This window comes from Haemorhous mexicanus, chromosome 2 (assembly GCF_027477595.1).
Source record: "Haemorhous mexicanus isolate bHaeMex1 chromosome 2, bHaeMex1.pri, whole genome shotgun sequence".
NCBI classification, from domain to species: Eukaryota; Metazoa; Chordata; class Aves; order Passeriformes; family Fringillidae; genus Haemorhous; species Haemorhous mexicanus.
The window spans coordinates 71,636,588-71,652,945 of record NC_082342.1 but is presented as its reverse complement, the minus strand read 5'-3'; the positions used below and the strand labels follow the sequence as shown (position 1 = coordinate 71,652,945).

The window sequence follows — 16,358 nt, the reverse complement described above, 5'->3', positions numbered from 1 at the left end:
TGCCCAGAGATGTTGTGGATGTCCCATCCGTGAAATGCTCGAGATCAGGTTGGATGGGACAACCTGGTCTAGTGGGAGGTGTGGGATTGGGGCTGGATGATCTCTAGGGCCGCTTCCAACCCCTTAACATTCTATGTTCTATGATTTGCGTGCCTGCGCCTTTGACAAGGAGCACGAAGAAAACCCTGTCAGCAAACCACTCTCGGCGAACAACTTGTCGCGCCAACCGACCGTGCCTCGCTCCGGGGCCGGGGCGGTTCTGCCCTTCCCCACCCTTCCGCAGCCCGCTCCGTGAGGGCGGGAGCAGCAGCAGAGCGGCGGGAGGAGCGCGTGCTCCACGCGCCGCAGCCAATCAGCGCGGCGCCGCTGCCGCTGCCTCGCTCTGGGGGCGCTGGGAGCCAATCAGCGCGGCGAGCGCTGTGTGGCGGAAGTCGGGGCTCGGCTGGCGCGCGGTGCCATGGCCGCCGGCTCCGCGGGCGCGCTCGCGAGGGGGCTGGTGGCGCTGGGTGAGGGCGGCGGGGAGCCGGGGTGAGGAGTGGGGGGCTCGGGCAGCCGGGGCTTTCATCAGGCACGTGTGGGTTAAAATTGATTGAGTTCAGTGAAGGTAAATGCATGCGTGATGGCCTAGGTGTTCTTCGGGGAAAGACTGGATTTATTACTGTAACGTTTTATTTAGGTATTTGCTTCTGATCTCTACTGTTTTTCAGATGATGGTGGTGCAGCAGATAAGATTCGTTTAATACCTCAAGACTTTTTTGCAGAGCTGGTAAGTAGGGTGATAAATGGGATGGGGAAGGGCTTCTAGCACTCCAGGAAGCCTTTTTATTTAAGCTCTTTAAGGTTTTGTGTGATGCAAAGGGAACCTTAGGTATGTGGTACCTTGATTTGACTCATCAAGCAGATCAGTCCTCATCAAGCAGATCAGAGCAATGGGTTTGATTTATGTTTTTATCACAGGAGACTTCTAAACATGCTCTATCAAGATAACTGGTCTAAAAAAACATTTGGCTTGTTTACTGTAGTGTGTGCTTGAACAGTTAATATGAAACTGGTGTGTTAATTAGTGAGGTAGAAACTGAAGTCTTGATTTGGTTCATTTTCTTTCCTTGGCTTTGATGGAATTTTAAAATCAGTAATTTCAATTACTTCAGTCTATACTCTGCACTCTTCACTCTTCTTGTCCGTTTCTGTATCAACAATGTCTTTAAACATGTTTTTTTTTCACAGTGTGAACAAATAATTCAACATCTGAACCATAAGATTCCAGGTATAAATACAGCTGAATTGTGTCAGGTAAGTTGGCACACCAGCCCTTGTGAGCAAGAATAGTAGCTGTATCTGCTGTTAAGGATAGAATTCCCAATTTGATGTGGGGCTTCTTGTGTGTGTTTCTTGTTGGTTTGTGTATACGAAGATGCTTTTACTAATGTATAATTTATTATTTGTAATTATTTTAACATTCTGTTTTTAGAGAATTCAAACATCGGGGGTTGACATTAATATTGGTGACCTGGCAAAAGTAGCTAACACTCTTTCATTTCTATTTAGGTAAGCATAAAATAATTTACTTTACACCATGTGTTTTTTCCTTCCATCACAACTTTATGGTGGTGTTGAAAAGTTATATCAAATGTCAATATAAAATGAAGAACACCTGGACTTAGCTTGTGTTATTAAAAGCGTAGTTACTTAATATGTAGTATCATTTTTTGTGATTAAAAAATAAAAAGAGGAAATGGTTCTGAGATGCTGTCTGCATGCTCTAGATATAGTGGCAAGATAGAGGAAGTTAAGATCACTTCTAAAGCTAAGTCAGCTGGGCCTTTGCCTGGAAAAAGTGTGGTTTAACAACTTCTTGTTTCTTGGAGATCAGAAATCAGCATTGGTGCCTTTTTGAAGGATACAGAGCTTATAATATTACATTCTGCCATGAGTTGAGTTTTTAGGTAGTATTTTTAGTTGATACATTTTTCTATTTTTAGAAAGATAAAATTTTCAAGATCTTGCTTGTTCTTTTAGTATCTATTAGCTAAACATATTATGCAACGTTAATACAATTCAGGAAAATATACCAGTAGAAATTTAAAATACTACTTTTCCATCTATAAAATAGAACATCTGAAGTTATATTCAACCGTGCTACTTGGAGGACCAGCTCACTTTCTCTTGTATTAAGGCCTCTTTAAGAGGAGTGAAGCTGCATGAGTAAACACAGAGTAGGTGTTTCCGTAGAGGAAATCAAGATGCAATTTTCCTTTAGACTTGTTACCTTTTCAGTTGAAGGGTTCATGGCATCATTTGACTCCTGTTAGTACCCATAATACCGTGACCTAGAAGGTACTTTTGGTGGCACTTCAATTCCACCTGCTGAGTGTTTAATTAAATTGAGTTCTTTCTAAAATAATGATACTGTTTAACTGCTTTACACACACACCTCACTGACTTCAGCCTTCTTGAGGCTGTGAGGCACTTGAGGCTGTGATTGTTTTTGGCTTGATATTGGATGTTTAGCAAGGCTAGCAAAGCTAGGCCTCTGCATATTAAGCATATTAAGGTCATGTTGTTTTTTGCACATGGATACAGATTATCAGTGACGTTCTGGGGAAAAAAAGTAATCATGGGCTGCTGAATTGTTTTAAAGTGCATGTAAAGTAGAAATAAAAGCTGTCTATTTGGGGTGAAATGAGGAATTGTATTAAATTGGTGGAGAATGAAATTGATGCAGTGGTCTCTGGATGTATCTGTTATAGCACAGCAGCCAGAAACAACCTCTCTACAGAAGAACTCGTCACCTCCTTGGGCAGCGGCGTCAGCACTCTGCCAAAACACGCAGTTCAGGTCATTCGGCACGTGTGGAATGAGCAGGGCAAAGCCATTGCTGTGTCAGAAGATGCAAGAACTACAGCCACAGTGGGGCAGGTAACTAACAGACAAAGTGCAGCTGAGCTAATGATGAACGTTTTGGAAATGTCAGTGTCTCACTGTGTGTGTTGTATTGTGTTGTCAGGCAGGCAGAGGTAGATAGGCTGCTGAAAGCTTCTGTACTACCTTTGTGCACATTTACGTGTTGTCAAATACCTACTCAGATAAAGCAGCATATACAATAAAGGTTGTCTGCATGCTGAACAGTTTTATAATATTATTGTTTGGATGATAAAGTCACATTTTCTACCTTTTTAAGAATTCATGTTTTGTAGTACTCTTAGGGAAGATGAATGGCAGTCACTCTGCCAGACTATTGTATTAGCTCATTATGTAAATCTGTTTTAAGTGTAAATTGTTCTTTAAAGTTGTTAACACTAGCACTAAACTGCTTATTCTTTGTCCCCCTTAAATTCAAATATTATTTTTAAAGGTATTTTCTTTCAGTTTCCAGCATTCCCTTTTTGCTTGAAAAAGTAGCAATTTGTTTACATTTTAAGATTTTTTTTTTCCTGACAGCAGTTTAAAAGAGTGTAGAATTAGGAAAGGAGAATCTTTTTGAGGCTTGATATAAACTTCTAAAGGCTCTTCTTCACAAAAGGCTAAAAATTATAGCTTACTTGTCTGAAATGTACTTTGATTTATCTAAACTGTAGTTATGAAATGCCATAATTTTTCTCTCTTATTGCTATTCTGAATTATTTGGTTTAGACTTAAAGACTTCTGATTTAGAAACTTCTAAAAAGAAGAAAACATGACAAAAACCTGCTTTCCTTATATACAGGCTGGGTGAACTCTGTGGCTTAAGCTCCTCTTACTAGAATTTTAAGAGTGTACATGCCTGTTGATTGTACTTGGATAAGGTAAACAGATAAAGTGAATTAACTTATTAAATTACTTACTTATTCACCATTAAAGGGAAGGGCAGATGATTTGTAGTCACAATACCACCTGAATGTTTATGTTTGTTTTCCATTTGGATAAGATCTCTAGATGTCCGGTGTTGTCTGTGAACTATCCCTCCAAGTGAATAGCAATAGGAGGGTAGATCTCTGTCTGTGACACTTTTTCCAATGATTTTCATCTTTTTAGTTTGTAGATATGAAATGGAAGCTGGGAGTTGCGATGAGCTCTGACACCTGCAGGTCTCTGAAGTACCCCTATGTCACAGTGACACTAACAGTGGCAGACCCTTCAGGACAAATAACAGACAAATCTTTTGAAATGACGATCCCGCAGTTCAAGGTCTGTCCTGAGTGCTATTTCAATGTTCAGTCTCCTAGAAACAACAGTGCCATTGTTGGGAGGGTCAGCTGTATACCCTGGTGCATATGTTTGTGCTGCTTGTTCCCTCGTACAGTCATGCAAACAGGAAGCATTGAATAACTATTTAAAACACAAAATACTTACTTCATAGTATTTAGTTCTACCTCACTTTGCTGAAAATGTTAATTTAACAGTAATTGATCATTTCTCTTACAAATAAACTAACAACCAAAGACATAAAATCTTTCAGAGCTTGCCAACTGTCATTCTGCCATATTTAAAGTTCATAGAGTGTTTTTGATCTATGGAACTGTCCCCCAGCCTCAAAATCTAGAACTTGGCTTAAGCCTAACAGTTGCTAATGATTGGGAATGGAGATTAGTCTGCTTTATCACCACTGACTCTTAATTACTGTGTCTCCATCTATGAATTTATGTAACTTTTAGCTTTGCATAAACATGGCCCTTGTATTTCTGTTTAAAGGGTCAATACATCACCTAGAATATCATACAAACGTAAATAGATCCTTGGAATTTGATTGGCAGAAATTTGAGAAGAATATTCTTAATCTTTGGGTGTTGTGAAACGCATTTATTCTAGTTGAAGCCTATTTAATATTTTGTTGTTCAGCTACTTCAGGAAATGAATGCTACATTTGAGAAATCTGGATTATTTCAGCTGGGAGTAGAAACATTTGTGTGAGAGGTTTTTTATTTTATTTTATTTTTTATGGCACAGGAGCTACTTTTTATTTTTTCTTTTGTAGCATCTTTTCCTATTAATAGGCAAGCCCATGCTAATAAGGCATCGCCTTTGTAGGTTTCATAGTTAATGTGTTCAAATGCCAACCAGTCCACAGAAAGCAAAGCAGATATTTTCAGTTCAAGCTGTACATTGAAGGTGAGAAATATGGGCAGTATTTTTTGTCTAACACACTAGTTTGAACTGCAGTTTGAGCTTTTCTTCAAGCAACTGAAATTTGTCCCAATTCTTGCTTTTTAGAACTTCTTCCGACAGTTCAAGGAAATGGCATCTGTTCTTGAAACAGTTTGAAGGGAACTTTTATTTCCAGTGACATGTTGGAGGAAGATCAAGTAAACTTTCCATTCTGCATAGGGAATAAAGTGCCATTGTTCAGCAAGGTATGTATCCTTGTCTTCTTGACAGGATTTGGTCAGCATCACCCTTGCATTGCTGTGAAGATTTCTTCACTTTTGATTACTTGAAGTCAACTCTGCAGTGTTTGTGGAAACGTGTCCAGCTTTGCTCATCCTGGTAGACAAAAGATCAGGATGTGTATGGAGAAGCATCTCTATAGACTTCCTAATACCCTTGTAAAAAACTACACTCTAAATTCTGTAGTGCATAAAGACACCTGAAAATGTTGACTGGGAAGATACTGAGAGAAGTGTATCCCATGTTAATATTTTTATCTGTAAAATTAGGATGGGCTTGGACTCAACACAGTAGCATTACATATAAGGAGAATAAGAAGTTACAAGCATACAGCTACTCTTCAAGAATAGCATTGTTGGGTAGTTGATTGCAGCTATTTGCAGATCTGGCTTCCAGTCTTTTAATAACTGGAGACTGTACTTGTCCTAACAGCTTGTTGATTTCAAATATTTATTTCCCACCACCTAGGCTTATAAAGACTGAATTAAGTTTTTTCAGAAACCCAAAATTCTCTGAAATGAAGCCCAGAGGCTAATTTTACATAAAGGTAGAAAGGAAAATTAACTCAAAAGTGTTTTAATGGGTTTTTGTTTTTTCATTTCATCCATTGTTAATCTGTGGCATTCTGCTTGATGTTTTGGTCTGCAGTCTTCTTTCTAATTAAATTAAAATATTGATTTAGTTACCTCACTTCAACCTCTGCAATAGAAAAGTCAAGAGAAAACTTGAAAATTCAGTCTGGAGAGGTAGCCAAGCACATCAGAGAAAGGACCACACTAAAAGATTTCTTTACATGTTGCATTGTAACAGGCAGCCACTGGACTGTGTTCTTCATGTTGCCCTAAGAAGGTGTCCTAACCAACAAAACTTTGACTTTGATGTTGAAGAATGGGGGCATTTCTAAAGGGGAGTGATCAATCCAATGCGCTTGCATGCTCGCCTCTTAATTTTTTTTCCTTGAATATTCCATAAAACAAAACACACTGCAAATATTGTGGGATGTAATGAAAGCAATACTGTTGCATCTCCAGATGTGCTGGTGGTGTAGCAGAATAAGTAAATCTGAAGAGAGATAATTCACACTAATAAGCAGATTGAAGTTTCTGCTTCAACTTCAGGCTGGCAGGGACTGAGTACCAGCTTTGCTGGGACAGATCCTCAAATGATTTCAGGCGCACTTAAAATGTGAACTCGACTCTACCTTTCTAAGTCAAATCTGTTTATTAAATTAACATTTTTTAAGAGCTGGATGAAAGTTGTTGATACAGGTTATGCCTGCCTTTTTGTGCTATGAAAATAAACTGCAGCACATCGTGCATGCTGCATATGCTACAATCCTTTCAGGAATGCCCCTATTTTAGGCATTATGCATGATGCGTAAAAACAGTACTTGGAATTGATTAGAAGCCCAAATAAATGAAACAGTATTGCCTTTGACAAGAGTTTTTGGCCATGACCATGGATCTGGATAATACTTTGTTTATGCTGGTTGAAGTCTGAGGTGTTTGCCTTGTGGCTAGGTAGAGCAGATTGGTATTTTCTGGGACCCTCCTGGTGTAGTGTCACAAAATGCTCTTGGGAGCACACTTCCTGTTTGCCCCTTCCTTTGTCTCTCTGCAAGGGCTCAGGGCTGAAGGATAGAGCAAACAAATGTGTATGGAAAAGTGATGTGAGCAGCTGATTTCTTCTGTTGTTTTTTACTTTGCAGAAGTTGGAGTGTAAGGCTGCTATATAATGGAAAACATTGTCATGCTTTGACCTAGTGAATTAATTGTTTTACATCAATGCAAGAGTTCCAGAAAAAAATAAGGTTTTCTTTTTTTTAGTAAAGCTGGAGCCTTACAAATAACTTCCTCTGTGTTCTAATGCACATAAATTCTTCGTATAGCTGGAAATACTTGTGCCTTCATTGGAACTGCATGGAGAAGAAGATTTAATTAATCATGTCTTAACAGTTCAGTAGATGTTGGAAGGTAGTGAGGAAACACCCAGTTAGCATTTTTGCTTGCTCCATCAGCAAGAGGAGAAAGTTGTCAGCCTTTGTAATAACTTTTATTTTGTCAAGTCAGATATTCGAGAAGTATTGATGAATATTTTTTTAAATGTCCCTGAATTTGAGCATGTTGTAATTCTGGCTGGAAGATGCTTGGACATGTATACTATACTAATTTACTGTCTTGATAATTTTCAGAGAAGTTACTATTTAAATTTGGCTGTGTACTCAGACTTTTGATATGTGTCCTGATCACTATTGAGTAATGGAAGAATTAAGTATTTTATTCAAAGGAAACCAAACAAAAAACTTAAGGGTTAAGGGTAGCGATACTAATATGTCCAAACAAGCTACTCATTTGTTTGTCTATATGTGCAGAAACCAGATCTTTTCAAAGAAAATCAGGAGTCCTTATGTATTCCTAATTCTAATTGTTGATTAATAGAAATTGTATAACTTGAATATTTTTGTAAGTCCACAGACAGTGATTAAACATGTAGGTAATAAAGACAGAGCTGGTCTGTGTTTTGTTTTAAGCCTACTGCAAGGAAGTCTGTCTTGTAAATACTGCAATGAGTAAAGTTCAGGACTAGACAATGACTAAACTTCTTTCCTTATTGAATTAGGGTGGAGATCAGACATATGCAGTCTTTCTCTGTGATGGGGTACCAAGGAGTTAATGGGTAACTGCAGGCTGCAAGGACTCTTTGTATCAATTACTGAAAGCTAGACAAAATGTATTGAACCAGGAAAAGACAGAGAACATGTGAGATAAATGAAATTTTGCAGGAAATTACGTTCAAGTGATTTTCTTTCCTTAACTGTATTTAGGAGACAAGTAAACATTTTATTTTTTTTCAACGTTTGCCTAGAACAGAGCAGGAGGAAGGAAGGGGGGGGTGGGGTCTTGCACAGTCAACAAATTCAGGGGAGGGAATACTGAAGGAATGTCCTAGCCATGACTGTTGTCTTCGTTACATGACTTTTTTTTCCCCATACAGTTCAAAGGCACCAGCACACTTGCAGGAAGGTATTTTGTAGAAAGCTCTACAGAAGAAGGGCACAAATGGCTAGACTATCTCTGTGCATTAGTGTTTTATATATTTAGCTTCTGCACACTTAGGCCAAGTAAAAGCATGTCTCTGCTTCTGCTTCCATAAAATTGTACTGCCTTTTTTTAACCACATTTTGAAGGTATGTGACCTTCCTGTTCATTGTGAGCCCACCCCCTTTATTTTTTACCTTCCCCTTTTAAGCCTTTGCACTCTATTTGAACACTTTAAGACACGTTGCCTTGCATGAATTAAAAACAAAGGGAGAGAGACGATAAATTGGGGGAAGAATGTTTCTTTTTCCTGTTTGCCCTGTTTGAATGTTTTATGACCCTCTTGGCTGTAGGTGTAATGAGAGGGTAATTTCCACTCCTTTGCAGAGGCATGCAGGGTGGTTCTGTTAAGACCTTGTGGGTACTAGAATAACACAAAAACCTGTCTTGAGTCATTTGATCTACCTGCAGAGAAAAAAAATGCCGTATCTCTGAAGAATCTCTACTAATGGCTGGGGACTGTGGGGGGGAAATACTTAAAACTGAGCAGTCTCTGTCCTCTCCAAGATTCTGTGGTTGATCATGGTAGAGCTCCTTTCCCAGATGGATTTTTAGTACAGTTACATATCTGTTGGTTGGGCTGATAACTTGCTGAGCATTCACTTCATTTGGAAGCTGGATTGGTGCAGGTCAGTACCTGACCTGAGTGCCTTGACCTCAGCTTGCCTGGTATGCTGTGCAGTACTTCCTTCCTGAGGCTCAGCTAGCTCATTACTGGATTTGCTTGTCACTGTAAAATTTTGGCCAAATACTTCCTTTACTTTTGCTTTTATTGCACAGTGTCCATACTCACTCATACAGATCTGCTCTTGGCCCTTTAGTGTCTGAGGTGCTGTGGTTTTATCCCATCTGGCAGCCAAGCACCCCACAGCTGCTGGCTCAGTCCCCCTGCTGGGGGATGATGGGGGAATCAGAAGGGTAAAAGTGGGAAAACTCATGGGTTGAGATAAAGACAGGTCAATAGGTAAAGGAGAAGCTGCACAGGCAAGCAAAGCAAACCAAGGAATTCCATAATTGCCAAGGACAGGTAGGTGTTCAGCCATCCCCAGGGATGCAGGGTCTCATCCTGTGTAGTGGTTACTTGGGAGGACAAACACCACCACTCCAACTGTTATCCCCTTTTTCCCCCCGCTTTATAGACTGAGCATGATATCATATGGTAGTGGATGTCCCTTGGGTCAGTTGGGATCAGCTGTCCCGACTGTCCCCTCCTAACTGCTCATGCACCCCCAGCCCCCTCACTGGTGGGGTGGTGTGAGAAGCAGAAAAGGTCTTGGCTCTGTGTAAGTGCTGCTCAGCAACAAAAAAACATCTCTACTATTATTAACAATGTTTCCGGCACAAATCCAAACCAAGCCCCTACTAGCACCTGTGGAAAAAAGGAATTATTCCCTAGCCAATACCAGCACATGAGTCAGAAGGATGAATCTCAGCATTCCTCATACCCAGTCCTGGGTGCTTGGAAAGACTTCCTGATTCTTGTTTCCAAGGCTTTTCTGAGAGAAGGTGGAGAAATGACCTGGCATTTAGTTGAGTTACTGGGATATGTCTCTTAATTATGTATGACTTTGTGTCACTGAGAAAATAAGGAAGCTGAGATGGCAGTCTTTCCATGAAGGAAGGGTTATTTTAGTATTTCTGGGTTTTCTCTTCCCTAAACTGCATTTACCTACTATGGCTAATTACAAAGCTGCCCTACTTCAAGAACCCTTTGTGTAAGTACTATAGTTTCCAAATACTCTGTCAGTGTTTATATTACAAATATTTTTACATTTATATAAATTGGAAATTTCAGTGTTAATTTTGCACTTCACATAATGAGCTTTGGAAAAGTGAGGGAATACAATGAGACTGTGCTAGATAATAATTCCAGAGGACTTTGTCCCAGCATCAGTCACCAGGTGGCAGTGCTACATACAGTCTTGCCTCACAGCAATTCTTTGATAGCATGTCTGGCTTAAGGGTGCTTTGATAAGCATCCTTATCCTTATGGGATAAGGACCTCTGGCTTCTTCCCCTCTGTAGGTTGATCTGGAACTATAGATTCATGTCACCATAACTTCCATCCCACTTCTTACATTGTAGGGAAACAAACTAATTTATTTTTTAATTATTATCAAGATGAGCACAAAGATTTCCAGTTACATAAACAACATTTAGCATTTTAATGATGACAGAATGCATACCATACACTGTATATTTGCAGAAGTTTAAATCTGTAACCTAATTATACTAACATTTCTGCATTATCACTTGGTCTTCAAATAGTATCATATTGCATTTGGGGCCTGTTCTCATTTTACTCTTCTCCCTGTTTATACATCTCTCAAGGAGATTTTTCTAGATCTGTATCTTGATAATAGAAAAAGCATTTGCATTTTTCTGTCCAAGGTTTTCATGCTGTTTGACCACTCTAAAATTCTTCTTCCATATTCTGTTATGCAGTCTAGTTATTAGTGTATTTGTGCCACATTTAGGAATACCACTGAAAGTGGCCTGGGTGCTGAATTCCCCTGTGAATTACCTCTGAATCTGAAGAGTCATTTTCAGATGTTCTTAGTATTATTGAAGCTGAAAAGAATTTTTCTGTTCCCCATGAATGTCATCGCTGCTGAGTCTGTCAGTTTACAGGTGTTTGTAAAAAAATACTCAGCTGAGAGCTTGCCCAAATTAAATCAAGACAGGCTTCCTTCCCAGTGATGCTTCTGAGCAGGGAAGTCCTGGATGCTGCAACCAGACATGAAGCTTGAGAATGGTACTGAAGTTTACATTTAAAATGAGGAATGTAAGTGCATGTCTGGCATGAATCACTGGTGTGCTGTGCCACGCTGCTTCTCACAGTTGGGAATGTGGGGAGATGAGAGATACTCAGCAGCCAAGAGAGTCAAGACAACAGATGTCGATTTACCTAGGAGAGAGTCAAGGACGATGAGAAAGAGGATTAAGGAGTTCCCATCTGTTATTTTTTTGAATGTTAGCAGCTACACTGGCACCATTCTTGGTATTGTGTTGGGCCTACTAGTGCCCTGCTGTTCATGCTAAGTTGTACCTTCTTTTATCACACATATAGTACGAAGTGGAGAAGCTGCAATAACACTTCAGTAGTGGTACACTTGAAGTCATAGTGGTATTTGCATTTTCCTTTTGAAGAGACATAATTTGTGCTCTTTGGAGTACTCTTGCCTTCCAAAGCATCTTCTTCTCATGTTATTTCTGCACTCTACTCCAGATTTGCTAACCTTTCTTGTGGTTCATCCTTTGTAATAATATATTTGTGACATAATATCAATTTGTTCTTTTTAGCTTTGGCAATGACAAGAAATTCTGTTTTAGTTTCCATTGCTAGAGGACTGGAGCAGACCAGGATCCCCTCCAAATCACAAATGAGGTAGATGTAGCAGGCACTGTTAGGGAGAGAAGCAGACTCCAGTGGTCACAGTACTTCATCTCTTCTTCCTCCTTTTTTGTATGTTACTGTTACTGCAGTTGCTGGGGAATAGTAGTAAAGTAAATGGCTCCTTTTTTACAAATGAAATAATAGGGAATATGGAAGTTCTTGTTGCGGAAGTTGCTCTTTCTCCTGCAGTAACTAGTAACTATCTCTTTGCAGCTGATCTGAGCTGCTGACAGCTACCAAATTCAGCATTACCTCAGCAACAGGGATTCTTGTAAGCTGATGTGATGCGGTTTAGGGGGGGGCAGGGGCCCTATTGAAAAAAACCAAACCAAAAACCCCAACAAATTTCAAATACTTCTGCATGGAAAGATGCTGTGATCACACAGGACTCCAAATTAAAACTTAGTTTTAAATAAAATGTGTTGTGGTTCTTCACTGGATTCGAAGTCTGCTGTGCTAGAAAGTTTCATGGGATGATTGTGATATGAAAAAATTACTTAAGTAAAAATCTTTCCCCAGTCAAATTTCTCTTTGAAGAGAAGTATAATAATTTAATGATTTTTTTTTCTCTTAATCAGTTCTACATTAAATTGAATAACAATACACTGAACACAGACATAAAATGTACTGGGCTGCTTTAAGTTCTAGAGATGTTTATAAAATTTCTAGCTAGGGATTATTCTCTTATGAACTTTGCTCATTCCAGTTCCCCTAAATCTGTTTTGGAGTGGGTCTTGTTGGCAGAACAAATTCAGTCTGTCATTTTGATCAAAGAAGATTAGTGCCATTTAAGAAGAAAACACTAAAACCAACCAACCGCTTATCAGGTTAATTTTTCATCATTTTTATTGTTTACAAATTGCAGCAATTGTCCTCTGCTATTGACATATCTCTGCAAGACCAATATGTCATATTCAAAACTTTGGCATTGCATTTTAAACTATTGTAATCTTTATACATCCTGCAAAATATACAATTTTCATTATTTCTTGTGAGGTTTTTTTATGTGCTTTAAAAAAAGAGGCACCAGAGCTTCTCTAGCAGCTAAAGCTTAAAGCCCTGGTAATATGTCCAGACTACTGAACTTTCTAGTACTTCAATTGTATTTCATTACAGTCTTCAAATAAGACCAGGTGGTTTAAATTAATTAAATGGTTTTTAAAATAAAAATACCTATATCTTAGATCTGAAAAAAAGGTGATTTGAAAGTAAAATAAAATATGACTAGTTTAAAATAAAACAATAAAGTAAATATGGAAATTGACCTTGAATTCCCAGACAGTTAAGTGACGTCATTCTTAGTAGAAGCAATTGAATCAGAAGCAATTCTAGCTTCAGGGCATATTATTGAAATAATGGTCCAAGGTGACTGAAGTTATGCATAAATTATGGGATTGTAAAGTCAAGCCTACAGCTCCTCTAAAAGCTTAATATTTTTTCTGCAATTAAAATTGTGGCTAGAAAGCTTAAGGGGATGGATAATTACTAGCAATTAACAGTTTGATCATGTGAGATGCTGAGGTCTCTTTGCTACTTAAGAAGTTACTGAGAGCTGTGGTTGCTCACCATTTTGCAGGTCTAAATCCTTTAACACTGAGTATGAACTGAAGACCCAGATATGATACATGAAATGGCTGCTGCGGTGCCATGTGCAGAAAAAGCATATATTAGCAAGGTATGGTCTTAGAGAACTAAACATACTTCCTCTAATAAACAGTAAGAAAATACATTCTCTGTTCTATTTGGAAAAATAACCTTTACATGTAGTACTCCATTGACAAACACATCAAATCAAAATGTTCAGAGGCACTTACATTTAGTTACCTTTATCTGGTTTTGGCCACTTCAATAATATCCCTTACTTTAAGAGGTTTTGCATCTTATGTCTATGTTTGGAGCAAAAAACAATGGCAAGTTATCAACAATTCAAAAAAGTCTGATTGGGTCTGTGGTTGGTTTCACTTGCAGCACATGCTATGGCAATTATTGCCCATAGGTACTTTATGTACTTCAGATCTTCCAATAGTGCTCCCATTGGATTTTACAATTTGTTTCAAGAATCTTGGCCAAGGCTAATGATAATAATAAAAAAGGAATTGTTAAAAAAACTATGTCTCCTCACCAGTGACTTTGTCTGTCATGTCTTTGGCATGGGTGCTGCATTTACGCTTCTCTTTGAGATGATCTGGGGTGAAACTGTTCTTTCATCAAGAACAGACATGTATTTTCAAAGCTCTGTGGATAGGGACTATGGAAAGTTGCTTTCTTCTCTGTCCCAAAGTTTTTGATTCCCATTAACTGTGCTATATTTTATGCTAATTCCTAACTACATTGTGCAAATAATTAGAGAAAGATACTTTTGTTACCATTATAGTTTGAACACTAGAAATTACATGAGAGGCATGTCTGATGTCATGGACTAAGGAGCACTGTTCTCAATATGAGAGAAATTGGAATTTTTAACTTAAAGGTATATGAAATCTTAGAATTTAAAAGAAATGAGAAAAGGGGACCAACTTTAAGAAGAAAAGTTACATAACAAAAGAAATTACTTCCTACTGAAACACTTTTAATGAGGTGAGGGGATAAAAAGTGTTAGGCAGATTAAAGGATAAGAAATGATGAAGTAAATGGATAAAAGTAATGGACAGATAAAAGGGATTACTACGAAGAATCGATTCATAGAGATATAAAAAGCTGAAGCAAAAAGAAAGAATGAAAACTTTGGATGAACATCTGAGAATTTGATTTTGAAGGTACTTAAAATATTAGCGGTAGCATTTATATAAATTAATTTCATCTTCTAAGGGATTTGTGTAAAGAATTCAGCAATAAAAATAAATTAAGTCAAAATAACCAGATATCATACCATATTATGCAAATCACCCAACAGAAGGAAAAACCAAATAGCTTTACAAAACAGGCACAATGGTGACAACTGAATAATTTCACATTCATTTTTTACATTTTAGAATTTCATTTCTACCTGATGATTTGCAGTAATTTAACTGCATCCTTATCAGCTGAAAACACATCTCTGTAACATCTTCAAGTGAAGATTTCTTGTTCCATTTGTATGATGCAAGAACATCAAGGCATCTGTAATAGCCTAATTTTTTTTTTTTTTTTTGCTATTTTAAAGTGTTTGCATTATTGTATTCAAGTTTCCTGATTATTATTAAATATTTGTATTGCCATAGCTCCAAAAAGCCTAGGTGGCTGTCCACAAACTGGTTCTGGTAGTTCATGTACAAACATAAACCAACCAGAAGGGATCTAGCAGGACCCAGAGATGGTGTTGGTAAGCAGCTGCCGCTATTCAGTATGTTGCAGCCTGCCCCTTAGGCTGCTTCATTGGAGTCATTTATTGATTATCCCATCTGAAACAATTGCAGAAGAATGTATGAGGGGTTTTTGCCACTGTTCTAGGGCAAGCCCAGTGCTTAGTTCACTTCCCAGGTAGGTTAAATCGGTCTTTGCGCTCAAGTGACTGAACTGCAGCTTCACGCTCTAGATGAATGCTCTAACCAAGCGTAGCCAAAAGGGGCGAGTAGCCTTGCTGCTCCCTTCACCCCCGAGCCATCATTCCCGCTCCCTTTGTGCCAACTGCGCTCGCTCTATAAGCGCTGTCACTTAAATTATAGGCGGCTCACAGAACTGAACTGGCAGATAAGGAGCAGCTCACTGCAGCATTAAACCTGTGCCAGCGCTGCTGCCAGAAACCAAATAGCTCTTCTTCCAGGTGCACTGGTGAGAGGCTCACAAATTGTTGTTCCATAATGCTGTTGCACAAAATCTTAAATACCATTCCCAGCCAAAGGATTAATACTAACTGTGGAGTGAGGGAGAAGAAATTTTTTAGGTTTGAGATCCACAAAATTTGGAAATTATACTTTTAATTACCCTGGTTGTAAAATCTACTGTGCAACAATGTAGTTCAGATGATCAAGTATGAAAACAGTTTGGGAAAGCAAGTCCAGTCTGGCTTTGACTTGTACCACTGTAGTACCTATTAAAGCTGGTTCATATTCATATGAACATATTCAGCCTGCAGAAGACTTTTTGCATTAGCTCCCCTGTCCTAAGGGACATTGTAGGATGTCCTTTAAGGCTTGTAGGATGCCATAAGAGAATATGTATTTGAGGTCTTACCAAACAACAGTATTAAATTAAAAATTACAACTGATAAACCAGAGTGCATAAACTAGATGGTTAAACTAGAAAAAGAAAAGGAAAAAAAAAAAAGAGAAGAGCAAAATGGTTTGCTCAGGAAATGAACAGAGTGGTTTGTAACAGTATGAAAATACTGCAAATGCGACAGTTTTTGTCAGTTCAGACTACTGTGGGCTGTGACCTGAGCGCTACATGACCCTTCTCTGCACAAATAATCATGCAGTCTCAAATTACACAGAGCAGCTCTTCAGTTCAAGCTACAGGTTTTTTTATTTGTAGGCAGGGTTAAAACGGTGCCATAACAACGTGTACTGGGAGTTACCACC

General features: G+C 38.6%; 2 protein-coding genes across 3 annotated transcripts in view; both read left to right on the top strand.

Annotated features, from left to right (window-relative positions):
- Nucleotides 1-421: 421 nt before the first annotated feature.
- Nucleotides 422-7,869, top strand: COMMD6 (COMM domain containing 6). Its single transcript, XM_059839152.1, has 7 exons — nucleotides 422-506; nucleotides 708-766; nucleotides 1,228-1,293; nucleotides 1,472-1,548; nucleotides 2,751-2,919; nucleotides 4,015-4,167; nucleotides 5,191-7,869. Exons 1-7 carry the CDS (start codon nucleotides 458-460, stop codon nucleotides 5,239-5,241), a joined length of 624 nt encoding a protein of 207 aa, XP_059695135.1. The 5' UTR covers nucleotides 422-457; the 3' UTR covers nucleotides 5,242-7,869.
- Nucleotides 5,193-16,358, top strand: part of TBC1D4 (TBC1 domain family member 4) — a 111,150-nt gene continuing 99,984 nt past the window's right edge. Inside the window, exons 1-2 of one of the 2 annotated variants that reach the window (XM_059839148.1) lie at nucleotides 5,193-5,330; nucleotides 13,436-13,534. In XM_059839148.1, coding sequence (XP_059695131.1) covers nucleotides 13,478-13,534 — 57 coding nt within the window. In that variant the 5' untranslated portion in view covers nucleotides 5,193-5,330; nucleotides 13,436-13,477. The remainder of the gene's footprint in view (nucleotides 5,331-13,435; nucleotides 13,535-16,358) is intronic. The other variant, XM_059839147.1, reaches the window with a different exon arrangement.